The sequence below is a fragment of the Acomys minous genome, assembly GCF_964271855.1.
Source record: "Acomys minous genome assembly, contig: SUPER_14_unloc_1, whole genome shotgun sequence".
NCBI lineage: Eukaryota > Metazoa > Chordata > Mammalia > Rodentia > Muridae > Acomys > Acomys minous.
The window spans coordinates 300388-326728 of record NW_028182185.1 but is presented as its reverse complement, the minus strand read 5'-3'; the positions used below and the strand labels follow the sequence as shown (position 1 = coordinate 326728).

General features: G+C 45.2%; 1 protein-coding gene across 3 annotated transcripts; it reads right to left on the bottom strand.

The window, feature by feature from the left end:
• Window positions 1-330: 330 nt before the first annotated feature.
• On the bottom strand, window positions 331-26204 carry LOC311583961 (transmembrane protein 184C-like). 3 transcript variants are annotated; one of them, XM_084803380.1, is made up of 10 exons: window positions 25960-26204; window positions 12439-12617; window positions 12198-12346; window positions 11657-11873; window positions 7563-7693; window positions 7436-7472; window positions 5448-5653; window positions 3512-3586; window positions 2034-2127; window positions 331-846 (listed from the first exon to the last, which is right to left on the bottom strand). In XM_084803380.1, exons 3-10 carry the CDS (start codon window positions 12227-12229, stop codon window positions 730-732), a joined length of 909 nt encoding a protein of 302 aa, XP_084659506.1. In that variant the 5' UTR covers window positions 12230-12346; window positions 12439-12617; window positions 25960-26204; the 3' UTR covers window positions 331-729. The 3 variants fall into 3 exon arrangements, with proteins under 3 accessions (XP_084659506.1, XP_084659505.1, XP_084659507.1); XM_084803379.1 differs by lacking the exon at window positions 25960-26204 and adding an exon at window positions 18844-19248; XM_084803381.1 differs by lacking the exon at window positions 25960-26204 and adding an exon at window positions 13187-13293.
• Window positions 26205-26341: the final 137 nt, after the last annotated feature.

Below are 26341 nucleotides of genomic sequence, written 5' to 3'. Positions count from 1 at the left end.
TGTTATTATAAATCTTACAAAAGACAAATTAAAAAAAAAAAAGTTTTTCCTTAGCTGAGAGACATGGCGCACACCTGTAATCCCAGCACTAGGGAAGGGGAGGCAGACAGATCTCTGTGAGTTTGAGGCTAGCCTGGTCTACAAAGTGAGTCCAGGATAGTCAGGGCTACACAGAGAAACCTTGTCTCAGAAACAAACAAACAAACAAACAAAACAAAAGAAGACAAAAAGATTTTCTTATTTATGTGTATGTGTGTCTGATAATCTGAATATGTGCATGTGCCCCAGAGGCTAGGAGAAAGTTCCAGATTCCTTGGATGTGATCCGGGTGCTGTGGACCTCTGGATATGTAGCAAAGTCTCTGAAACGCTATTTCTCTAGCCCTAAGGACTAGCTTTTGTTGATTTTGTTTTTTAAGACAGGGTTTCTGTGTAGCTTCTGTTGTTCTGGAACCTATGCAGACCAGGCTGGCCTTGAACTCAGAGATCCACCTGCCTCTGCCTCCTGTGTGCTGGGATTAAAGGTGTGTGCCACCACTACCCTGACATAGGGCTAGCTTTTAAAAGTGTGAGTAATAGCATTTTAGTTCTCCTCCTATATTAACACTTGTAGTTTGTAGCTTCATAGCTCAGGCTGGCCTTGAACTGGTAGTCGTGCCTCTCAAACTCTCTTAACCAACAGTTTAATTAGCATTTAATATTGAAATATTCTCGTAAGAGAAAGCAATACTTACCAAAAGGAAACGAAAACAACAAGTTTCACACAGAGAAATTTGCCCACAGGTTCTATAGGGCTGAGCTCTTCTTTTAGCACTTGATAAAACAGCAGAAGGCAGTACATGGCAAACTGGAAACAAAAGCAACAGTTAACATTCTGCAGTAGAAGACAGTAGCAGAACTCTTGAAGCCGAAACCAGAGCCTGCTCTACAGTGGCGCTCCAGGCACAGCTGAGTGCTATTCGGCCAGTGGTTTAGATTAACAACAGGCTTTTAGTGTTTTGCTGCAGATGCACAGAAGTGGAATTTCGCAAGGGAGATATGTAATGTTTCCCCTAAATATGTTTCTACATGTTCACTTACTGGAACTAAAGCAATATACAAATAATATGAATGGGACAAAAGGTTTCCTTCAGTCAAATAAAAGCAAACACATCTATTATGCTTTTAAAGACAAATCACTACTACTTTTATAAGCTAGTCTCTTGCGTAACATTTATACCACACAGTTTATTTAATTTATTTAACTAATGCCAGGTGGTGCAAGCCTTTAATCCCAGCACTCAAGAGGCAGAGGCAGGTGGATCGCTGCGAGTTCGAGGCCAGCCTGGTCTGCAAAGTGAGCTCAGGACAGCCAAGGCTACACAGAGAAACCCTGTCTTGAAAAACAAACAATTAATTGTTTTTTGCAAGACAGAGTCTCACTATGTAACCTTGGCTGTCTTGGAACTTGCTCTGTAGACAAGACTGGCCTCAAACGCAGATCTTCATGCCTTTGCCTCCCAAGTGCTGGGATTAAAAGTGTGTGCCACAACCAGAAAATTCTTCCTTTACTTAGAAACTCTATCCTATCAATATGCCAATTAGACCTTTTCTTCTTACGGAGTAAGTCTCTGTACCTTTTGTTTATTTAGGAGGTACACAATGCATATACTCACAGCCATGCAGAAACGACAGCAAACAACAGGTCTGTGTGTAAGTCACTAAATCATTCATAAACATACTACTATATGTTTATATTGTATAAAACTATACATTAAAGCTGCCTCAGATTCCATGTACAAATTAAAAGGTAATATTTGTTCTTAAGAAATAGTGCCTGATAATATTTAGTAACAGAAACTAATTCAGTACAATTAAGATCATTATTGCAGGGTGTGGTGGCACATACACACACTTCACTTCCAGCACTCGGGAGGCAGAGGCTGGCAGATCTCTCTGAGCGTGGTCTATAAAGTGAGTCCAGGACAGCCAGGGCTACACAGAGAAACCCTGTCTCAAAAAACAAAACAAACAAACAAAAGAGTATTTACTCACCAGTTGTGACAAATTATTTATTATAACCAGGTAGGTCCAAGCATTGGAGAAGCTAAAGTTTCCCTCATCATATACTCCAACGAGCTCACATACCCTGAAAAGTGACAAAAGTCAGGCAACTTTATGACGAACCAAGGAGACCTGTATCTTAATATATATCCTTTAGAGATTTATTTTTTTTACGTATGAGTGTTTTGCTTGCATGTACGCCTGGCGTGATGTGCATTCAGTGTCCCTGGAGGCCAGAGGGGGACACTGGATACTCTGGAATTGGAACTGGAATTAACAGATTGTTGTGAGCAGCAATGGTGGTTCTAGGAACCACATCTCTGCAAAAGCACCAAGCGCTCTCAATCACCAAACACCTTCCAGCCCTGAATACACACTTAGGGCACAGCGGTAGTAAAACTTAAAATCTATAACCAGTTTATCTCAGAAAGCCTAAGGACGACCACTTGCCTTTGGTCACAGATGGTGGAAAAGCTGACACGAGTCACATCTTTCTAGAAATACATGGTATGATCATTACTTTTAACTTAAATTATAAACAACCATTAAACCACAGAACAATCATGACTTTCCTCATTTTAGAAAGCTTGGTTGATAAACATGACTACAGCTCACTTTCCCTCTAAATTAACTTAGCGGTAAATATTTGAAGATTCAGATCCCCCGAGTAAATTCTAATACAAGTATTAAGTTATATGCTCACCTAGTTTCTAAGCAGCAAAGCAATAAAACATACTTCTATAAGTATTTCTGGCACAGGCAGGATAAGAAGTATTGTTACATGGCTTGATTCTACGCTGTGGTCTGCAGAAACTCACATTTTGGAATTTTTATTGAAACTTTAATATTTTGGCATCACAGTTTGTGTGTGTGTGAGAGAGATGTAGTCTCTCTATGTAAACCAGGCAGGCCTTGAACGAGATCTACTTGGCTCTGCCTCCTCAGTGCTGGGATTAAAGACCTGCACCAGTTTAAAACAGTATTAATAAACTCTTAAATTAACAACACACACACACACACACACACACACATAAAATCTGTGTGATTAACCCAACTAAAGTAGTGTTTTCCTCTGATGATTTTTCTCATGTCTGCTCTCAAAAGGATGTGAATCTTGTGGCAATGCCTTGCACTGTTTGTTGTTACGGAACCCAGCTTTTATATATGTGGTTTTGTAGCAGGCTAGACTTACGCTATTAATCAATACCCTTTTCCTACTTGCTTTCCCATGTAAGAACACAGATCTTTAAAGACAGGGCCCCAGGTGGCCTTAAATTCTCAATTCTCCTGCCTCTACCTTGCAAGTGCTTGGATTATTTCTCATGAACGACTACACTTGCCTTCTGAGGGGCTGGGGATTAAACACGGGGCTTTGTTCATACAAAGCAGTTACCAAACTGAGCTACATTCCCAGGCATGTAGCATGAAGATTTGAAACAATAAAAAAAATAAAGGAGAGTCATACTTACAAAGCAGTAACAGTGGTGACTGGTCTGACCACGGTATACTGTAACACTCCTAGTTTGCATCTAAAGAGCAGCATTCTGCAAAAGAAAGAGACCATCTTAGCTATTCAGTGGCATCAAAACATCTCAAAGCCTCCAAATGGAAATGACTCGGTCAGATGACAACTATATTCATTCAGCCAATTTTGTCCTAAATGACAGGCGGATAAGAGTGTGGATGGCAGCAAGGAAATCTAAAGCCCACTTTGAAATTATTTAAAGACTTATTTATGTATTACTTAGACAGTGCTCTGCCTGCATATACACCTGCAGGCCAGAAGAGGGCACCCGATCTCAGTATAGATGGTTGTGAGCCACCATGTGGTTGCTAGGAATTGACCTCAGGACCTTTTCGGAACAGACAGTGCTCTGAGCCCTCTCTCCAGCCCCTGAAGTTATTTAGTAACTTTATCTCTGAAAGACACCCCTGCCCAGCTCCACTGAAGCACAGCACAGAACAGTATTGGGAACTGGGGCTTCCTGCCATGCTCACCTCAAATCGACAGGACCAAGTGAAATGAGTCTGTGAGCCAAATAAACCCTTTGTTTCTTAAGTTGCTTTTGTCAGTTATTTTATCACAGTAGTGAGAAAAGTAACTAAAGTTCTTTGGGTAAAATATGCAATCTTAACTCTTTAAAGACTTTTTTTTTTTTTTACATTTACTTCAAACTAGATGAATGCAGATGGCCAATTCACTATGAATGTAACATGTATAGAACTCATTATTCTCATGATTGTCACATGGTTCTCTGTGCTGTATGTAGTTTGTTTTATATATGTGTAATAAAATAAATGTATATATATATAAAAAAGACTCAGAAAACAGAGGCCACGTGGATCTCTGTGAGTCTGAAGCCAGCCTGGTCTACAGAGTGAGTTCCAGGACAGCCAAAGCTACACTGTCTTGAAAAACCAAAATGAAAAGGGGGAGAAAAAGCAAAACAAACAAACAAATCCTACTTTTTATTTTTACTTATTTATTTTTTTTGAGACAGGGTTTCTCTTTGCAGCCTTGGCTGTCCTGGACTTGCTTTGTAGACCAGGGTGGCCTTGAACTCAGAGATCCACTTGCCCCTGCCTGAGTGCTGGGACCACAGGCGTGTTACCACCTCACCCAATAAAAAATCCCACTTAAAAAGGGCTCATTTATTTTCCTTTATGTGTATGAATGTTTTGCCTGCATATATGTGTGTGCACCACACATGTGCCTGTTGGATCCCCTGGAACTGGGGTTTTGGATGGCTGAAATGGCTAGGAAATCAACCTGGGTCTTTGCTTTTTGTTTTTGTTTTTCGAGACAGGGTTTCTCTGTGTATCCCTTGCTGTTCTAGACTCACTTTATAGACCAGGCTGGCCTGGAACTCACAGGGATCCCCCTGCCTCTGCCTCCAGAGTGCTAGGATTAAAGGCAATACATTTTTAAGATATAGATGTTGTGGGTTTTTTTTTGTTTTTGTTTCACTTTTACATTGCTCACCCAATAAAAAGTTTATCAAGGTGAGGCCAGCCTGGTGTACAGAATGCAGGACAACCAAGGCTAGAGACACCCTGTCTCGAAAACAAAGAACAAAACAAAATATGTATTTTGTTAGCTGAGCATGGTGACACATGAATGCAATCCCAGACTTGGGGAGGCAGAGGCAGGTGAATCTCTCTCTGTGAGTTCAAGGACAGCCAGGTCTACAGAGCGATTCCAGGACAGCCAGGGCTACACAGAGAACCTTGTCTTCAAAAACAAAAACAAACAAAAATGTATTTTGTTGTCTTTCAAACTGTACTCCATGCTAAAGTCTACTTACTGTTTCTGTTTACAGAACTGTCTTGCAGAGAGCTGGCCCAAACTGAATAATTCTGCTTCTGTAAAACCCAAACAGACACATGAAAACCCGATTTACTTACTCCCCCATTGCCCATGGCGGGCAGCAGCAGAGTGTAGTGAGGTGGTTCTGCTGGTCTTTAGCTTCTAGGTACAGCATCAAGTTTGGGAATCGGATGGTGAGATAGTTGGTAAGGAAGATCATAAAGTTATAGATGACATACGCTTCGTAGCACTCCCTGCAGGTGTCCACGTAGATGGCAATTTGGGGATAGTTCAAAGCTATCCACTATGGAAAAGCACAGACATTAAAGAAGAGTTGTAGCCTGAGGAACATGAATTACTGCTCAGATTCACAGGACAATAACACAGAACCTGGGGAACCCGTCACAGACTTGCAGCAAACTCTCTGAAGTACCCCGAGTGGATTTACGGGGAGGGAGGCAGGGACTGCTGAGGATTAAACAGTGCAAGTCCACCACTGAGCTACATCCTAGGCTCTGCAAAGCATGCTTTAAAATGCAACGAACTTCTCTGATACAGGTAAACAGAAGGGCAAGTGTTTGGGGAAGTGATGAACATAAAAAAGAAAGTGAGTTCTCAAATATAATTTGAAATTAAGAAAAAAATATGATCAGAAAAAAATGTTACTGAAGACGTTTTATTTCCTAACACAGTTTCTCTGTGTAGCCTTGGCTGTCCAGAACTTGCTTTGTAGACCAGGCTGGTCTCTGCTGGAATTAAAGGCCACTAAAGCCTGGATATTTTGTATTTTTTGAGACAGGGTCTCATTATGTAGTTCTGGCTATCCTGGAATTCACTATGTAGAACAGGTTGACCCAGAACTCATAGAGAGCCTCCTGCCTCTGTCTCCTAGGTGCTAGGATTAAAGGCATGTGTACCACTATACTTGTTTTTTAATGTTGTTAAGACAAAATATGACTGTAATGACAAATGCAGATATTTGGAACATTTTTAGTGTGTAGTTACTCTCCTTGCTTGGCTGCTTACATTCTCAGATTAGTGGCTTTTCACCCGTTAAAGACTGTAATACTGTAAGTTACCCTCATCCCTAAGGGATGGGCCACCCCAGGCACAGACTGCTGCCACCAGGTCCCTTATACAGAAGGGGCAGCATCAGCACAGACCAGGTGCAACACACGACCCAAGTGCAGCTCTCCTAGACTTAGTCATCTCCAGACGGCTTATGACACCTGATGGGATATCCAGAGTGCAAACCTGGGGTCTGGGCTTGTTTAAAATAGATCTGCTCCAGGCTTGGCTGAACCCATGGGCGCAGATTTTGATGAGGATGCAGATTGCTCACTATCACACATTTTAGTTATCAAGTACAAAAAAAAAAAAAAAAGAAAGAAAGAAAGAAAGAAAAAGAAGAAATGCAGGAAAGTAGGGTGGATGCACAGACGGACACTTTCCACAGAGAATACAACTACTGTGATAATTAGACAAAGAAAATGTCTAGCCGGGCGTGGTGGTGCACGCCTTTAATCCCTGCACTGGGTGGCAGAGGCAGGCGGATCTCTGTGAGTTCGAGGCCAGCCTGGTCCACAAAGTAAGTCCAGGACAGCCAAGGCTACACAGAGAAACCATGTCTCGAAAAACCAAAAAAACCAGGTGTGGTGGTGGTGCATGCCTTTAATCCCTGTCCTCAGATGGAACTCTGTGAGCTGGATACTAATCTGGTCCACATGGTAAATTCAAGAACAGCCAGGGTTACATAGACTCTATTTTAACAAAACAAAACCCAAAAAGGAAAAAAGAAGTCTTCAGTAGGGGGCATGGAAGTGTACATCTTTAATCCCAGCACTGGGAGGCAGAAGCAGGTGGATGTCTGAGTTCAAGGCCAGCCTGGTCTACAGAGTGAGTTACAGCAGGACAGCCAGGGCTACAACAGAGAAACCCTGTTTAAAAAAAAAAAAAGGTGAAACATTTTTCCTATTAATCTCTCCTTGTCAATACTGTGTGCTCTTTACCTTATTAAGCATTCTCTAGTAAACATAGTTAAGTGTCATAAAAGAATCCTTAACAGAATACAACAAAATATACTTACACTATCCAAACTGTATATCGGAACCATCCAAAGAATCCTATGGAGAGTAAAACATAAAAACCATTTAATGTGATGTTTATGAGTTAAGTCAGTCAATACTAGTAATAGAGATGTGTGAGGATGTGACCTTATGATGGGCTTTTGAAGTTTAGACTGTGTATAATGCACTAGATGTTGGAGAATCCCCCACACGGACACAGGTATGGTCATCAGCAGGAATATTCCAGCAATAAACCAAGCTTTGGTGTGGATCCCAACCTTAGAAGAGAAAAGAACGTGTGAGCTTAGACTCTCATGTTATGACTATAAAAATCAACATTTGTTTTATTTTCATTTGATTATTAGCACTGCTTGGTATTTTCCAAATAATTAGTAACAATTTAAAAAAATATTTACTTAAAAATTATGTCGTCGAGCATGGTGACACACACCTGTAATCCTAGGACTCTGAAGAGAGAGGCAGGTGGATCATTGTGAGTTCGAGGCCAGCTTGGCCTACAAAGTGAGTCCAGGACAGCCAAGTCTCAAAAAAAAATTTTTTTTTGTATGTGTCTGTGTGTGGATATGTGCATGTGTGGGTGTGAGGTTAGAAGTGGGTACTAGATTTCTTGGAGGCAGAGGCAGGTGGATTACGATGAGTTCCAGGACAGCCCGGGCTACATATATGAGACCCTGCCTCACAAAAGAATGAACCCTCTTCAAAAATGAAACAAGAGCCGGGCGGTGGTGGCGCACGCCTTTAATCCCAGCACTTGGTAGGCAGAGGCAGGTGGATCGTTGAGTTCAAGGCCAGCCTGGTCTACAAAGTCCAGGACAGCCAAGGCTACACAGAGAAACCCTGTCTCGAAAAACCAAAACCAAACAAACAAACAAACCAAAAACGAAACAAAACCCGAGACATTTCCATAGTGCCTTCACCCATTCCTAGCCTGTTACTTCTTTCTCTCTCTGATTCTTGTGAAGTGGGGGCCTAGTGCTGACAACTCATGAAGGCCATGTATCCTCACATGGTGCTGTGGGGGAGTTTCATTTCAGTCGTTCATAAAGTGACCAGAAAAATGACTCACTCCTGTAGTCATATCCCCATGGCCACTTGTCTCTCTGCTTCAATGTCCCCTCATCTGTATGAAGAGGGACTTTGCTCTATTATGCCTTTCTAAAGAATTAAGTAAAATTATAGTTACATTAAAAAAAATAAAGCCATTTTAGGAATGTGCTCTAGTTAATGCCTCTAACCTTAATAGGAAATGACATAAGATCAAAATCTTTCCTTGTCTCCCAGTCCTCTCTACCTATGTGCTATCACTTCCCAGCCTCCTTCAGAGTCAAAATCTTCAAAACTCATCTATTCAGCCGGGTAGTGGTGGCGCACGCCTTTAATCCCAGCACTTGGTAGGTGGAGTCAGGCAGATCTCTGTGAGTTCGAGGCCAGCCTGGTCTACAGAGTGAGTCCAGGACAGTCAAAACTACACAGAGAGACCCTGTCTCGAAAAACCAAACCAAACCAAAACCAAAAAACCCTCATCTATTCTCCTGAGCCTATGTTTCCCCCACACACTCCTACTTAAACAATTCTGTCCCCCTCCAGTGCGCTCACTAAGCTCCCCAATGACCTTCCTACTTGTGAAAAGTGACTGACCAGGTGGCAACAGTGAACACTCTTCAAAATGTTTCCCCTGAAACCCTCTTTCCAGGGAGGTCATTATCTGCCCTCTTTGTAAATCCCTGTGAAATACAGGTGCTGGGTCTTTTGCTATTGTATCCTTAGTCTCAAGTTCTTTTTGTTTTTGTTTGTTTGTTTGGTTTTTTTTTTTTTTAAAGCTTTTTTGAGACAGGGTTTCTCTGTGTAGCCTTGGCCGTCCTAGACAGGATAGCCTTGAATTCAGAGATCTGCCGGCCTCTGCTACCCAAGAGCTGAAATTACAGGTGTGCGACAACACACCTGGCTTCAAGCATTCTTTTAACTGTGGAGCCTGTCTGAAGTTTGACCACTAGTTACTAGGTTGTTCTCTCCTCATTTGCTGAAACTTAACCCCTAATGCAAATGGCCATATTTGGAGAAAAGGCTGATGGGAAATGACGTAGGTGAAATGAGGTCATAATCTCACAGCCCTGGTGATCTCAGAATTGTCTGTCAGCCATCTGAGGGCTCAAGAGCATGGCCTCCTGCAACGTGAGAGGACCTTCCCTAGACTGCCACCCCGCTGGTCCCCCCCCCCATGATATTTGACTCCAAAATAGTTTTCAACACTGTGAAAAAAAAAAAGTCTTGTTGAAGGCCCTCAGTTTATTTTATGTATACTTAAATGTGTTCTTCTATGCGTGTGAGCCCAGGTGCGCATGCATGGAGTCTGTTCTCCTTCCATCTTGTGAGGCACGGTCTCTGCAGCTTCCGCTGTTACATGTCACACAGCAGGCCAGCTGGCCGGCTAGCGTGCAGACAGTTCTGTTCCTGCCTTCCATCTTGCCTAGACACCACTCACGAGGGTCAGAGATGGAACTCAGGTGGTCAGGCTTGCGTGCGTACTGCTTTACCACTGAACCCTTTCTTCAGCTAAAGCGTGGCATTTTCTTATGGCAGAGAAAGTACATTAAGCAATACTCTCATACCTGTCTCTGCAGTTTAAGTTGTTCTGAGGTCTAGACTTGGCAAATGCATTACTTTGGTTTATTTGCACGCCCCATTAAATATCCTTATCAGAAAGTGAGGGGCTTAGGATGTTAGCAGTTCACACTGAAGATTAGAAATGGTTTTTTAAAACTACAGTTGAAGCTCACAATTAAGGGAATTCTTAAGCAGAAATGATACACATTTCATTTACCTTTCTATACTATATCCTAAGGAACACTAAGTGAGGACATTATATTTATGTTAAGATTGCTATACCCAAGTTTGGGTGGACAAATTTCAAATAACCTAAAAACCTATAATTATTAAAAAAGCCAACAAAAAATTTAGTGATTAAAAGGATCCTACAAATGTCTGACACATTGTTTAAAATATTTTCCACAATCAAAAAGGGGGCCATCGGCATGGTCATAACTCTTCTGAGATAAAGTGTTTCTCAATGAAAGTATTTCTGGTTATTATTAATTGATAAATCCAAATTCACTTTATGCATAGATTGTAGATTTATGGTAGTTATTCAGTTTGTAATACTTCACTACTGTCACATGACGTCAACAAACAGTAGAAAGTGGGCCAGAGAGTGTTCAGCGGGTAAGGTGCTCGCCTACAACACTGGCGACTTGAGCTCCATCCTCCGCACTCCTCATCCTGGGAACACAGAAGCAACTCCCCTAAATTGTCCCTCCACAACTGGGCCATCCCATGAACACAGCAACGAATACTTTTTTTTTTTTTTAAGTAAGGAAAGAAATACAACTGGCTGTGCATTAAGGCAGCACTCAGGGAAGCAGAGGCAGGCAGATTGCTGTGAGTGGAGGTCAGCCTGGTCTACAGAGTGAGTTACAAGAAAGAAAGAAAGAAAGAAATGAAGGAGGGAGGGAGAAAAGGAAGGAGAGAGAGAGAGACAGAGACAGGGAGAGATGGGGGGGGGGGTGAGAGGGGAAGGGAGGAGAGAGAGGGAGAGAGACTGAGAGAAAGACAAGCGACAGACCGGAGGGACTTTGTAAAAACGTGTGCTTCGATTAGGGAGTAACTTCAGGTCTGGAAATGTAGCTCAGTTGGTAGAATGCTTGCCTGCCTCAAATGCACAAAGCCCCGGGTTCAACTCCAGCACTAAACAAACAGAATGATGGCTACATCTATAATCCCAGCGCTCGGAATGTAGACGGAGGAGGACCATTCTAGGTTACAAAGCATCTACATTAGAGACTTTATCTCATTAAAGAAAGAAACAAAGAAAAAGATGTAACCTCAAACGTAAAAACAATTAACAAAGTCAAATGAACAGGAATCCTTTAGTTACAGGAGGCGGGCTAAAAGCTTATAAAACCCAGAACGTAACTTCCAAGGTAGTTTATTTGATCTGGTCAAGCCCCAATGTCTGCACAGCAGCTACTATTTCAAGAATAAAGTTCTTTCAGTCCATCCTGAGCAGCTGCCTTAACTATTTTCTCCACCAGGAGGTAACTCCACTTGTAGCGGCAGAATAAAATCAGACCAAAGACGAAATGTTTCGCAGACCACCAAGAAGGCGGACAAAGGGACTCTGTCAAGCAGCGTTAAGAAAGAGGAGAGGTGCTGGACCCTCTTACCTTGAATTTCTTTCGTTCCCAAACACATACAGGAATGGCTATCAAGATGGAAACTCCGTAAATAAGTACGAACAGGGGTCGGATCCATCTCCTCCAGCTGTTCCGGTTGCATGCGCAAGGCTTTTTCATAAACAAACCAGCTTTCAACAGCTGAGTAAACGAACTAAACCAAGATCTTTGCTGGTTCGGTTCTTCGGTTGTTTCTTGAGCTGACTCACTATAAAGAAAAATTTACCAGCCGCTGGCGCCCCGTCCTTGGGTCGCACTGTGCTGCCGGCTGCCGCAGCGGTGGCCGCTCGGGATGCTCGCAGGTGCGGGCTGCATCCTCGCCGGCCAACCCGCGTGCACTCGGTGCTGCCGTGGCGGAGTCGCCGCCTCACCTGGGGGTCACCCAGAGTCTCGGCTGCACCATGCTTCCGAGGACAGCGGGGTGACCCGGGGATTCTGACCTGCGGCGCGTAGCCGGCCGGTTCCCTCCCTCCTGCTCTGGCAGGCGAGTCTCCGCCCCCCGGAAGACCCGGGCCCGCACTTCCTCACTCACTCATTCGAATCTTCCTCTCTAGAGGAACTCATCTTCAAAATATAGGAGGTCACTTCCGTTTCCGTTCAGGTCCAGGAAGCGAATGATTTGCAGCGAGGTTCACGCTGGGCAAACCTTGTCCGGCAATGCTCACCTTTGTGATTGGTCAGCTACGGAGGATGGGTGTGTCTGTAACCTAGGCTACTCAGGGGGCGTGGCGAGGGAAATGGAGACTTCAGGATTGCTGGCCGCGCTAACTTACCTAGTCTTAGCGTCTCGGAGAAGGGTTCTGGAAGTTGGAGGAACTGGGCACGTTTCAAAAACACCTGCTACATTCTACCTAAAGTCTTAGTGAGGGGCAATCGATGTGGAGCGGAACTCAAAACAGCCTTTTTCTTAGAATGCTCCTCACTTGTCTTTATGGCTGGAATTGGAAGCCGGCTGGAAAAAGATAGAACAGGAAACCTCCGATTAGATGTCAGTCAGTTGCTAGAGTTTAGGGCCTTACGGAGGGATTTCTTTGCATAATTTCTGGACCCGGCAGAAGAATCGTTCTAAAAATAGCTTATTTGAAAGTGACAATATGAAATGTTCACATTTGGGGGGAAAAAGCGTTAATGATTTAAGTTTCAAAAGGCCAGCTTTCTGACTCGGAATGCTTTTAGCTGTAAAGGTTTACAGATCAAACAAGTGGCAAATGGAACCTTAAAGTGTTTCTAAATCAAGGGAGCAAGCAAACATCTGTGTCCCGATTAAACACACGAACAGGGGCTATCTTGTGATTTTCTGAAGTAACACTTAAAAGTACTGAAAACTCAACAGATGAGAAAAATTTCACAGATGAGAAAAACTTCAAGTGATTAATTCACTCAAATATTGGCCTACTAAGCAACACAATTGTTTTCTCTGACCATGGACTCTGCTTGGTTGTTGAAATATTTGCCATCACCTTCAACCAGGGGAATTCTGCCTATAAGGCAGGTGGGCCAAGGCATGGGCCAGAGTCTCACCGAGATCAGACGAATCATATATCGTTTTCCTCTGTAACCCCGAGCGTGGACTCTGATGTCTGCAGTCTTTGCCCCATGCTGTCCTGATCTCCGTTTTGCAACTTTCCTTAAAGAGGTTGTAGGACTTTTGTTTGGTCTACGCCAACTTTAAATTAAGATAATTGGTCTTAGGGAAATTCCTGATCACTATCCTGGCATATGCGTATCCTGGCATACTGTTAAAGTTCCGAGAACAAGAGAAAACTCCTGCTTTACAACTAGATATCACTATATCACTATTTCTTGGCCAACGACAGTCTTTTTAAACAGGCTGTCTAGCATGGCTTGTTTCTGCGTGTCCAGCCACGCTCTTATTGTTGCCTACAGCTGTCTTCCCTATTCTTTCTCATAGGAAACCAGTCTTGACTTAATTTCTGAAATCTATTTTGGTACTCTAGTAGCACCATCCTTTATGTTTCGCTATTGCCATTAACCTGAATGTTTGTTTGTGTTTCTTATACTGTGAGTTCCCCCAGAAAAAACTAAAATCCTTGAACCATTAAGAACCACTATTAGCTGGGCAGTGGTGGTGCGTGCCTGTATTCTCAGCACTCAGGAGGCAGAGGCAGGTGGATCTCTGTGAGTTCAAGGTCAACCTGGTCTAGAAAGCAAGTCCAGAACAGCCAAGGCTACACAGAGAGACCCCTGTCTTAAAAAAAAATAAAACCAAAAGAAACAACAAAAAATAGTATTATGAAGGCAATGAAAAGACAAGTCAAATGCAGACATGACTGCACATGTTTGTGAGCTGGAATTCATTTTTGATGAAACTTCTACACAGAGAAATTAGAAACAGTGAGTTTTTCATTTAAACTTGTTCACTCATAAAGATGCTGCTTTATTTTGAAGATGTCCTACTTCTCTCCTTTCTTCCTTCCCTTCTTCCCTTCCTTCTTTCCCTCCTTCATTCTTTCCTTTCTTCCTTTCCTCCTTTCCTTCATTCCTTCACTTCCTTTCTTCCCTCCTTTCCTCCCTGCCTTCCTTCTTTCCTTCCTTCCTTCTGTCCTATCTTCCCTCCTTCCCTTCCTCCCTTTCCCTCCTTCATTCCCTTCCCTTCCTTCCTTCCCTCCTTCAATTCCTTTCTTCCTTTCTTCCTTGCTTCCTTTTCTTTCTTGACAGAGTCTCCCTGTCAAGATCCGATTGGAACTCACAGGCATCCACCTGTCTCTGCCTCCCCAGTGCTAGCATTAAAGCTGTGTACCCCACAGTTGATGGTTTAAAAGCAAGATCCACTGAGTTTAAAGGGCTCTGCAGTGAATCCAGAGAGAGAACAAGGGTCTGGAAAGCCAAAGGATGAAGATGAAGACCTCACTTGTGTCACTAGGTCCACAGAGGCTGGAGGTCCTGGCCTTGCCTTTGTTCTCTTCTGCTTTCCGTGAACTCTTCTAACTCTCTCCTGGGTAGCTACATCTTTGCCTCTGCTTAGCAAGTTCCTAATGGAGAAATTCTCATTTCCCCCTCAATATCCTCAGCAAAGAAATGTCTTTCTTATCTTGTCTTTTCCTTCCCTTCCCCCTCCCCCAGTTGTATTTGGTGCTATCCTAGGTCTCTGGGCTATCTAGCCTCTGGTTCTTGGCCCTCCAGGCAGTGTCAAAGGTAGGTTCCTACGCGTCCCTCAACCCAAGAATGGATAAAGAAGCTGTGGTACATTTACACAATGGAATAGAACCCAGCTGTTAAAAACAAGGACATTATGAAATTGGTCAGCAAATAGGTGGAACTAGAAAAGATCATCCTGAATGAAATATCCCAGACCCAGAAAGACACGCTTGATATATGCTCACTTCTAAGTGGCTATTAGCCATGAAGTACAGGACAACCATGCTATAATCCATAGACCCGAAGAAGCTAAGTAACAAGGAAGGCCACATGAGAATCACTGTGAAGGGGAAATAGAATGGATGGGGGTGGGGATGAGAGCAGGAGGGATCAGGTGGGGGGAGGAGGGAGGGATCAATGGGTTCACTTTATAAGATCCTCATTTAAACCACTGAGATCAACATTTACATGAATATTTCAATCGCCCTTACTCTTATTCGTAAAGATGTGTTACCAGAGTCATCCAGTTGATGATTCTCAGGTTCTCCAGTTTCCTCACAAGAAAAGCAACAGAGTGTCTTGTGTCACCCAAGAGATTTCAGTAATGAAGGGAGGGACGGGTACTCTGAAAGGAACGCCATGTCCCGGGGCCTTTAAAAATCCTTCCATACGACGGATGGATGGATTGAGCTAGCCAATACGGGCCTGTGGAGAAAGGCTTCTTCCTCTGTGTTTGGTGGCAGCTACACAGACAAGAGCATTAAGGAACTGTGTACTCTGTGTACTCTGCAGGGCTCTCACTCTGCCCAGACAGATGAACTGTGAGACTGGAAAGGACAGGCAAATAAAGGCAAATCCCATCGGGATTCAAGTGCACCATGCGGCAATGACCTGCGAGTCTCCAGAGGTGCAGCCTACAGCAAGCTTGAGCATCAGGAAGTCTCCATGTGTTGGTGAGGATTCTTGGTGTAGACTCTTTGGGCTTCTTCTCATTGCTGGAGTCCAGAAAGCCAGAAGAAGAGTTCCTGACACCTAGTGGACCAGCAGCCTGGACCCCAAAAAGCACAATGAGATGCAAGGGCCTGACCCCAGCCACCTGTGGGAGCCAAAAGGCCACAAAACCCACCAGGCCATTCTTTTTTTTTTTTTTTTTTAATTTGTATTTATTTTGATTTCATGTGAATTGATGTTTTGTCTACATTTATGTCTGTGAGAGGTGTCAGACCCAGTCTGGAACTGGAGTTACGGACAGTTGTGGGCTGCTGTGTGGGTGCTGGGAACTGTACCTGGGTCCAACTATACAATTCTTGTTGTGCGGCAGAATGTTCCGCTCTGCTGATACTGCTAATCCAAGCAGTGTGTGTAGATCACACCTCCAGCAGTTCAGTTCAGAAAGCCCCAAAATGTTTGTGTTGTAGTAATTGCTGCTGCTGTAAAGCCTTGCCAGCAGGGAGGGTGACACCTGCATCTGCTTAGAATGTGCTGTTCAAACAGTAAAAGACTGATGGGCCTGGCACGTGACAGGTGACTGACTCAGTGCTTAAGAGTGCATGCTCTTGCAGAGGCCAGAGTTCAGTCCCCAGCTTAATAATTGCAGGGACAGAGGAACTAACTCTCTCTTCTGGACTCTGTGGGCAACTCATGTGCACATATGACCATAATTAGAATAGCAATAATAACAACACTTAAAGATGATAGGAAATAAATGCTATAAAAGCCCAGGGCCCGACCTCTCGGATGTTTCCAGTAGTCCAGGAGTCTGGGGAACCCTGGGAAATCCTTTCTATGGAGAAAGGCAAGTAGCAGCACCTCCCACAATCTACCATAAAGAGATATAGCAGGTGGCGGGCTTCAGAACAGAGACCACGTTCTCATCAGCTTGGGTGCTTTGCACTGAGCTATAAAGCCACATGACAGGCCTGCTTTCAATGAGCCCTGACGCAAAGAGACACTGTAGTGTCTGACCCAGCCCACGTAAGTTCAGTGGGTGTGCATGCTGCATAAGTGCTGCTTGTAGACTGCCAAACCACAGAGAAAGCACTGCTGGCTTTGGGAGCAGGCTTGGAAGAAGGCCACATTGTCACTATTCTTATTTGAAAAGCTGTCCTTAACTTCACTGCTGGGTCCCGAGAGAAGGGAAACATCAGACTTGGGGACAATAAGTGATTAGGCATCCTGAACTGCCCATTATAAACAGTGCTTTTATGGTAACTAAACCATACAACTGGGCACACTCACCAACATTTCATTATAGGGCAACCCTGGCAGACCCAAAAAGTAGCATATAACAACGCGCAAGCAAATGAATAAACTTGTGACTTGTTGGGAACTGATACAGACTGACTTAAAATGTCAGTCACTGCAGGCTGACATTACATACAAGCTGGAAGAGAGAAAAAGAAACAGCCGAAGAGCATAAACCGTGGCTGTTCCAATCCTCCAGGTGGCATGCCCCAGGAACTCTGTGCTCCCCGACAGGGTCCGTGAGTATCTGTGATACTGTGGCCCTTTGTCACTGCGCAGCTCCACTTTTCATAGGTGCTGCGAGGAAACACCATAAGCATGGCAACTTTTTTTTTTTTTTTTTTTTTTTGAGACAGGATTTCTCTGTGTAGCCCCGACTGTCCTGGACTCGTTTTGTAGACCAGGCTGGCCCCAAACTCACAGCGATCCGCCTGCCTCTGCCTTCCCAAGTGCTGAGATTAAAGGTGTGTACCACCATGTCTAGCTCTCACGGGCAACTCTTACAAAAGAAAACATTTAATTGAGGGCTGGTTCACAGTTTCAGAGGTTTAGTCCATAATTGTCATAACAGGAAGTATTGTAGCGTGCAGGCAGACGTGGTGCCTGAGAGGGAGCTGAGAGTTCTACCTGTGAGGGCAGGCAGTGAGGAGAAAACCGGCTTGAGCTTCTGATACCCACCCCTAGTGACACACTTCCTCCAACAAGGCCACACCTACTCCAACAAGGCCACACCTCCTAGTAGCGCCACTCCTTGTGCTCCTGTACAATCACCCCAGGTGCGGTTTCCCAGAATATGCGGTTCTTTCCCGAAGGGACTGTGCTGTGCTGTGTGGTTCAGGCCACTGGATCTAGTGCAAATGGCAGGTGTTACCTCAGGCTAAAGTATTCCATTGCAGGTGTAAGCCTCTGTCCTGCTTTGAGTCTGATGTCAGTTTTGGGTGTTTGGCTCCTGGCTGGTGGCGGTATTTGTTGGGAACTCGTGGAGCCTGTAGGAAGTAGAGTCTCCCCGGTAAAAGCAGGTCACAGGGAGGGTCTTTGAAGGTTTTACCCAATGCTGACTTCTGCCTGCATTTTGGGGTTCCCACCACACATTTCTGATGCCAAAAACTAAACTATCCTACCATGCCTTCTGTACCCGGATGGAGAGAAACCCTCATGAACCAAAGTAAGCCTTTCCTCCTGACCTCAGTTCCAGCAGGCTTCGTGGTCACAGCCATGTGACAATAACCAATTGACCCTCCCAGTACCCTCTTCCCTGACTCCAGCAAGCCACGCTAACTGGAGCAGGTGTCTCCGCATGGAAAGTCAAGACCTGACATTTCCTTCACGTAACGTAGAGGGGAGGAGTTATTTGATTTTATTTCTTATGTGTGGGGGTGTGTTGTCTGCATGACTGTTGTGCATCCTGCCTGTGCCTGCTGCCCATGGGTATCGGAGTCCCTGGAACTGCAGTTATGAATGGTGGTGAGCTGCTGTGTGGTTACTGGGAGCTCTAGAGCAAAGAACTCAAGAGACTTAGAAGGGAGGGGCGTGGGAGTGGATTTTTCACGTGTTGCTTAGAGAGGCATCCAACTCCTCTCTAAGCTTTATTTCCCTAAGTGGTGCCAGAGAAAAGCATTCGTAAAAGAAGTGTTACTGCTTCTGTGCTGCTTTCGGGGCCACTTCTTGTGGTTGTAGCTGCTACTGAAAGAGGGAAAGTGGTTACAGTGGCAAAAAGGCAACAGACCTGATACAAAATGACCCAAGTTCAGCACGGAAAATAGTCAAAGGACTCCATTAGTCTGGGGCGGACTTGGCCCTGGGTGTAAGCCAGGATAGCTGAGTGGTGAACGCACCCCGAAGGCCTGTGTGTTGAAGGCCTTGGCCTCTAGGATGGTTCCACTGGGAATGGCGGCTGGTCCTCGGGTCTCTGGGGCGTGCTCTCAAGCGCCCCCTTCCTCTTTGTCTTTTGCTTCTCGGCCACGACACCAACTGTTCTCTGCGCCCTGTGCACCCTGGTGAGGTTGTTTTGATAGGAATGCCAGAGGCCCTAAATTTTATGGGTCTGTCCAATCCATCTTGTAATTTGTGAGCTAAAATATTTTGTTTTGTTTTTGTTTTTGGAGACAGGGTTTCTCTGTGTAACAGCTCCGGCTGTCCCAGAACCCACTGTGTAGACCAGGCTGGCCTTGAACTCACAGCGATCCACCTGCCTGTGCCTCCCGAGTGCTGGGATTAAAGGCATGCGCCACCACCGCCTGGCGTGAGCTAAAATATTAAACTCGAAAACCAGACTACAGACAGTACTCAGGAGGTAGAGGCAGTCGGATCTGTGTGAGTTCAAGGCCAGCCTGGTCTGCAAAGAGAGTTCTAGGACAGCTAGGGCTACACAGAGAAACCCTGTCTCGGAGGAAGAAAGAAAGAAAGAAAGAAAGAAAGAAAGAAAGAAAGAAAGAAAGAAAGAAAGAAAGAAAGAAAGAAAACCAGACTTACTTGCATCTCTCTCTCCGACTCCCTCTCCAATCCCCCCTCCCCTTCCACACTACAGTTGGAGGATACAGGGCCAACTTGAGCCAATCTGTCAGAGTTGCTTGCTTTCTCTCCATTCCTCATTAATAAAACTGAGGCCACATAGCCTTAAAGAAGAGTCTAGAGACACCAGAGGCACAGTCCTCTCAGGCTTCTCAGGGTATCTGCAGGGTAAAGACAAACAGTCACACTTTTTTGTTACTGCCAAACAACAGTTTTTGAGTGAACACTGGTTGCCACACAGCATCAAGCATGATTTCTGACTAATCTAGCCAGGGTTTCCGCTAAAAACACATGATAAATTAAGTCAAGTGCGTCAAGGAAGAGTTCAACAGAGGGACCACTTACAGCAGGTGTCAATGAGGAGCACAGAAGCCGTTTGGGATAATTCTGTAATGAGTCTCTAGACTGTGGAGTTAGACAGGCTGTGGGCAAGACCGTCAGCACAGAGCTGTACGTGGACGCGCCCTCCAGGGGGAGTGGAGACAGTTAATTCTCCCCCCTTTCCCACCCACTCCTGCCCTGCAGAAGCCGGAGGATGAGGGAACCTGCTGCTGGGGACCAAAGTCAGCCTCACTGGGCAGGAAAGAGGATGAGGATGAGCTCAGCATGCCAAAGAGAGGGGATCCAGCCAAGAGCAGGAAAGCCAAAAATATTAGGAATAATACTTACCCTAAAACATCCCAACTCCTCACTGCTTCCATCACTGGCTAACTTTTTAAAACTCTTATTCCGAGAATGAATGAACTAGAAAGCAGCTATTTGGGGCAGAATTCTGCGTACACATACACTACACAGTATTGCTTATTTTTATTCTATACCTGTATAAACAATGATTTATGAGCCAGGTGCAGTGACACATGCCTGTAATCCCAGCATTCAGAGAGGCAGAGGCAGGTGGATCTCTGAGTTCAAGGCCAGCCTGTTCGACAAAGCAAGTTCAGGACAGCCAAGGCTACATTGAGGAATCCTGTCTTGACTTTAAAAGCAGCCCAGCCTGGTCTCAAATGTACTACACAGACAAGGCTGACCTTGAACTTCTGACCGCCGCCCCCCGCAACCTCAGCTCTGGAATGCCAACACATCCTATTTTTCATGCAGTGCTGGACACAGTGAACGCTAGACGAGCAGCCTTCCAGTGAAGGCCGTCGATAGCACCCATGGGTTCCATGTTATTCTAACTTTTCTTTCTAATATAAACTTGAAAAGTCCGAGCATACTTATCAAACAGAGGCCACAAGCTGGCCAAGCCGACCCGCACCTTTCACTGTCACCGACCCTCCTGCACTGTCGCATGCACAGCGCCTTTCACTGTCACCGACCCTCCTGCACTGTCGCATGCACAGCGCCTTTCACTGTCACCGACCCTCCTGCACTGTCACATGCACAGCGGTCTTTCACTGTCACCAACCCTCCTGCATTGTCGCATGCACTGTGCCTTTCACTGTCACCGACCCTCCTGCACTGTCGCATGCACAGCGCCTTTCACTGTCACCGACCCTCCTGCATTGTCGCATGCACTGTGCCTTTCACTGTCACCGACCCTCCTGCACTGTCGCATGCACAGCGCCTTTCACTGTCACCGACCCTCCTGCACTGTCGCATGCACAGCGCCTTTCACTGTCACCGACCCTCCTGCACTGTCGCATGCACAGCGCCTTTCACTGTCACCGACCCTCCTGCACTGTCGCATGCATAGCGGTCTTTCACTGTCACCGACCCTCCTGCATTGTCGCATGCACTGTGCCTTTCACTGTCACCGACCCTCCTGCACTGTCGCATGCACAGCGACGCTTGCGCTGCCTTCCACTGTGGTACCAACTCCCCACTCTGTCCTCACTTCGTGTATTAAACTTAGGTGTTTCCACTCAAAACGACACTCAGTCTTAAGGTTTGGAACTTAAATTTCAAACCACAACAATTCAAAATTCTTTCGCAAGCTCGCCTCTGTTTTCTAGACACCAAAGCATTTCTTTAGATCCTTTTTGGTTTTACAAGGGTCGGGATAAAGCAGGTAGGCACTTGCCAAAAAGGCACTCAACAGTGTTACAACAAACAAAGCCCTGTTAACTGTGGCTACAGGGTACATCCGGTCTCTTCACGTGTGGCTAAGCTGCGTAGCCATACAAGCCCTTTAGACAGCCATGACGACAAGTGGCAACCTTAAAGGAGCCCAGAGTTTACATAACAGCTATTCGGGCTCTCCGTTCTCCCCAGTCCTCACTTCAGATGCCACGCAGCACACTCAACACGAAAGCTGATGAAAGGATTCTCAAAAGACGGCAGCATGACCTCAGGAGAAAAGGAGGAAGGCTCCTCCCCCTCACACTCCTACCTCAGGGCTAGTGGCTATGGACTGAAACCATAAGCCTTAACAAACCTTTCCTCGTTATAAGTTGCCTTCGGGGGATGGAGAGATGACGTAACGACTTGCTCGGTGGGTAGAAGGCTGTCTGTGAGAACATGGGGGCCTGAGTTCAAATCCCCCATACCCTTGTAAAAAGCCAGATGTGGCACCACATGCCTGTCATGGGGACTACGGGGAGCAGAGACAGGAAGAGCACTGTTATCTCAAGGAGAGACTTTGCCTTGAGGGGGTGTGGCAAAGAGCAGTATGTCAGGATACCTGATGTCCTTGTCTCCAAGAATCCTGCTCTCCACTCCTGCTCAGGCACCTAGGCTCACCTAGACTCCCCAAAAGTCCCCATCTTACTAGTGAAATGACACCTGAACTCTGAAGTCCGGCCTTGGCTGTTCTCGCCTGGCGTCTGTGACTCTCTCCAAATTCATCTGCTTCCTCATTCCTATTCATTTACTCCTCACCCCATTGTCTCTAAGTGTGACCCCTCTATTGCCCTTCCTAAACTTCCTCCTACGATAATGTAGTTTAAATGCATGATGTCCTCCACAGGGTCATATGTCTGAACACTTGGTCCCAAACTACTGACACCATTTGCCAAGGCTGAGGTACCTTTAAAAGGGCCTTGCTAAAAAAATAAAAATATAAATAAATAAATAAATAAAAGGGCCTTGCTAAAAAAATAAAAATAAAAATAAATAAGTAAATAAGTAAATAAATAAATAAATAAATAAAAGGGCCTTGCTGAACAAAGCCACTGGGATGGCCCTTGAGACTTTACAGCCTGTCGCACTTCTTCTTCACTCTGTCCCTAAGTATAGATGTAACATGGCCGGCCAGCCTCCTGCTCCCTACTGCCTGCTGCCATGTCTTCCTGACCCTGACGGACTGGGTCCCTCTGGAACTGTGACCCAAAATAAACCCTTTCTCCTGTAAGTTGCTTTTGTCAGAGTTTTTTTTCACGGCGATGATAAAATAGCTACAACACTCAAGGCAGGGGCCTCAGGGTCTGCCCTGAACCAATACTGTCGTTCTCCCAGATTCCGCGGTAGGCTCCCAGCATCATTTCCTGTCTCCAACTCTAGTATCTCTAGACTCATTAGCTCTGCTCTCTCTCCCCGAAACACACAACCATCTCAACACAAAACAACTAAAACCCACCATCCTTCCTGCCAAGACTGTTCCTCTGCCAGCAGCCAGAACTCGCCGCCCACAGCCCGGAACCAAAGACCTCACCTCGCCTGGATCCCCACACCCAGTCACCAACCCCTAAACTGGGGCACTCCTCCTGCCACTAATCCTGTCCCAGGTTTGACCTCCAGCCAAACTCCATCCTTGGTCTCACAGACAGAGGACTGAATGCATACGTTGTCAGTGCCCTGCTCAAAACTTCCCTCTGCCTTCACCTACCCCACATGCCCTCACAGACGCCCTGACCTGTCTGCAGCCTCGCTCCCACAGCCACTCAGGAACAGGCAGCCACACTCGCCCTTTACCTGAAGAATTCCTCTTCCCCACTCAGCAGAACCCCCTAGCCCTCCTCTGGTCTTCTGAGTTACTGCAGAATGAGTGGGTGGCCCTGTTCAAAACGCTTGGTCTACAAAGAAAGTTCCAGGACAGAGAAACTGTGTCTCTAAATAATAAATAAATAAATAAATAAATAAATAGGACCAAAAATGTTTCAGGATTTTTAGATTTGGGTTGAGACCCAACTCAAAACACCAAATTCGGGGCTGGAGAGATGGCTCAGAGGTTAAGAGCACTGACTGCTCTTCCACAGGTCATGAGTTCAATTCCCAGCAACCACATGGTGGCTCACAACCATCTATAATGTGATCTGATGTGCATTGTATACATAATAAATAAATAAATCTTTAAAAAAATACACCAAATTCATTAGTTCCATATTTAAAAAAAACAAAAACAAAAAACCTATGCATGTGTGCAGAAGACAATTTTAAATAATTTTATGCAGAAAAAAAAGTTTCATAATGTAGAATTTTCCACTTGGAACCTTGTCAGCACTCTAAATATTTCAGGATCCAGATTCTGGTTAGGAAGCTCTGTGTCTCTGCTGTCTCCTTTCATGCCCTGGAACCAATCAGTCCTGTTAACTACGGCAGAGCATTCTATACTTCAACATAAATGAAGTGACCTTTTAGATAATTTCAGTAAGCATCACTGGAACTCTACCTTGTGTGTAAAGTCTCCTCTAGCAAGGAGGTGGCACCAGCAGGCCTCAGCAACGCCAGGTGACACCTCTCCCCTATCGACACAAATACATAGGATAAACGAGCTTTTAAACTTTTTAAAAAAGATTTATTTATTTATTAAGTTTACAGTTTTTTTGCTTGCACGTACCCCTGCACACCAGAAGAGAGCACCAGATCTCATTATAGATAGCTGTGAGTCACCATGTGGTTGCTGGGAATTGAACTCAGGACCTTTGGAAGAGCAGGCAGTGCTCTTAACCTCTGAGCCATCTCTCTAGCCCGCTTTTAAACTTTTTTGGGTTTTTGAGACAGGGTTTCTCTGTGTAGCCTTAGCTGTCCTGGTCTCGCTTTGTAGACCAAGCTGGCCTCGAACTCACAGCGATCTGCCTGCCTCTGCCTCCCAAGTGCTGGGATTAAAGGCGTGCGCCACCACGCCCGACCCTTAAACTTTTTTATACTGGCAACACATACCAAGTTCACTACTTTTCCCAAAAGTTAAAAAAGAAGACTAAAACGCTGCACGGATCGAATCCGTTCACTTTACCTACCGTCCGTATACTACAGAAGAGGAAGACCAGGCAACTTGCCTGAGGCCACACAGCGAGCAAAGCTGGCTTCTGTCACTGTGACTTGTGACTTAATACCTCTGCTGCCTTTGACCTGAATGTCACAAAACACAGCAAAGCCATCTGTCACAGTGACAAAAGTACTATCGGTCAGATTCTCAAATAATTATATTAACATGCCCATGGTACTCCATTCCCAGGCACTTTAGGCTTTATCCTCAAATCTTGCAAGTTCTTTTTTTCCTTTTTTTTTTTTTGGGGGGGGGGTTGGTTTTTTGTTTTTGTTTTTGTTTTTGTTTCTTTTGGTTTTTCGAGACAGGGTTTCTCTGTGTAGCCTTGACTATCCTGGATTCACTTTGTAGACCAGGCTGGCCTCGAATTTACAGCAATCCGCCTGCCTCTGCCTCCCGAGTGCTGGGATTAAAGGCGTGCGCCACCATGCCCCACTCCAAGTTCTTTTTTGGTTTTGGTTTTTTTTTCTTCTCCTCCCTTTGATAGAACGAGATTGTACAGTGGCTGCTAGACAGGCTGCAGCGACCATATAATCTGAAAACCAGAAGGCGCTGGCGCTATACAGGGGGTTCAGTGTGTGACCGTCACCTGTGACTAGGCAGAAATCCCTTCAGCTGGGCTTTCCTATTTAATCAATGAGAGGCCTGTATTCAGCTCTACACTTCAAAACGTTGTCAGCTTAAAAGAAAAAACAAGCCCATGACCATGTCATCGTCTTTGTTGGTAATTTAGGACAGTTTGTTGTTGTTGAGCTGGGGTCTCACTATGCATCTCTGGCTGGCCTGGAACTCACAGTGTAGACCAGACCAGCCTCTTCATCGAAGTGATCCTCCCGCCTCTGCCATCCAAGTCCTGGAATTAAATAAAGGCTTACACCACCACACTTGGCTAGACCGAGTTCTCTTAATAATGATTATAAACAGTTACCCAAAGTTTTTTTTTTTTAATGTTTGATGTGAGCACTAAATACTACCACTCACCAGGCTCAGAAGGGCCCCCTGCAGCCAAGGTAGTGAGGGGGCTTAGGCAGGGGGACCAATGAGGCCAGCCTGACCCACACAGTGAGTGCCAGCGAATCAATGAATGAATGAATGAATGACCAACCAATGAGAGTTCTGACTAATAAAGAAACCTTAGGTGCTGAGGGCTTAAGTTAAGTACCAGCTGCTATGTGAGGACGCCAACTTCACAGCCTGAGTAAAAAGCACTCAATTGTCTAGAAACCATTACACACCCTGCATGCAGGCCTGAGGGGACACCGCCCCAGCTAATCAAGTTCCTCCAGCTACCCACCTCAACACCACTTGCTCCCAGACAGCATTGCTTCAGCACCCAAGGGCAGAGGTGCCTGTGGGTGAGCAAATCAGTGAGTGAGGAGGAACCACACTCCGAGATGAAATACCGAGTGGCTCAGGATTAGTTATCTTCCTCAGGAAACAGGGAAGAAATTCTAGTTGGACCGGGGAGGCCAACCTAGCTAGGTCAGAGGCAGCTGAGATGGGCGTGGCTCCTGCCTCGGAAGGTGAGCATCCGAAGTTTCTGTCCAGTTGTTTCTCAGAAGGTGAGCATCCAGAAGTTTCTGTCTGGTTGTTCAGGAACAAGGGCGCTGATGCAGAAGCAGTCCTTTGGCCAATCGAGGAACTATGTTCCCATATTTGGAAAACCAAGCTGAGTA

Coding starts and splice junctions, on each gene's coding strand:
- LOC311583961 (XM_084803380.1), bottom strand. CDS start 12,229: ATGAGTTCCTCTAGAGAGGAAGATTCGAATGA. Junction 7,694..11,656: donor GGGAACGAAAGAAATTCAAG/GTAAGAGGGTCC, acceptor TTCTCTTCTAAG/GTTGGGATCCACACCAAAGC. Junction 5,654..7,435: donor CGATATACAGTTTGGATAGT/GTAAGTATATTT, acceptor GCTTTTCCATAG/TGGATAGCTTTGAACTATCC.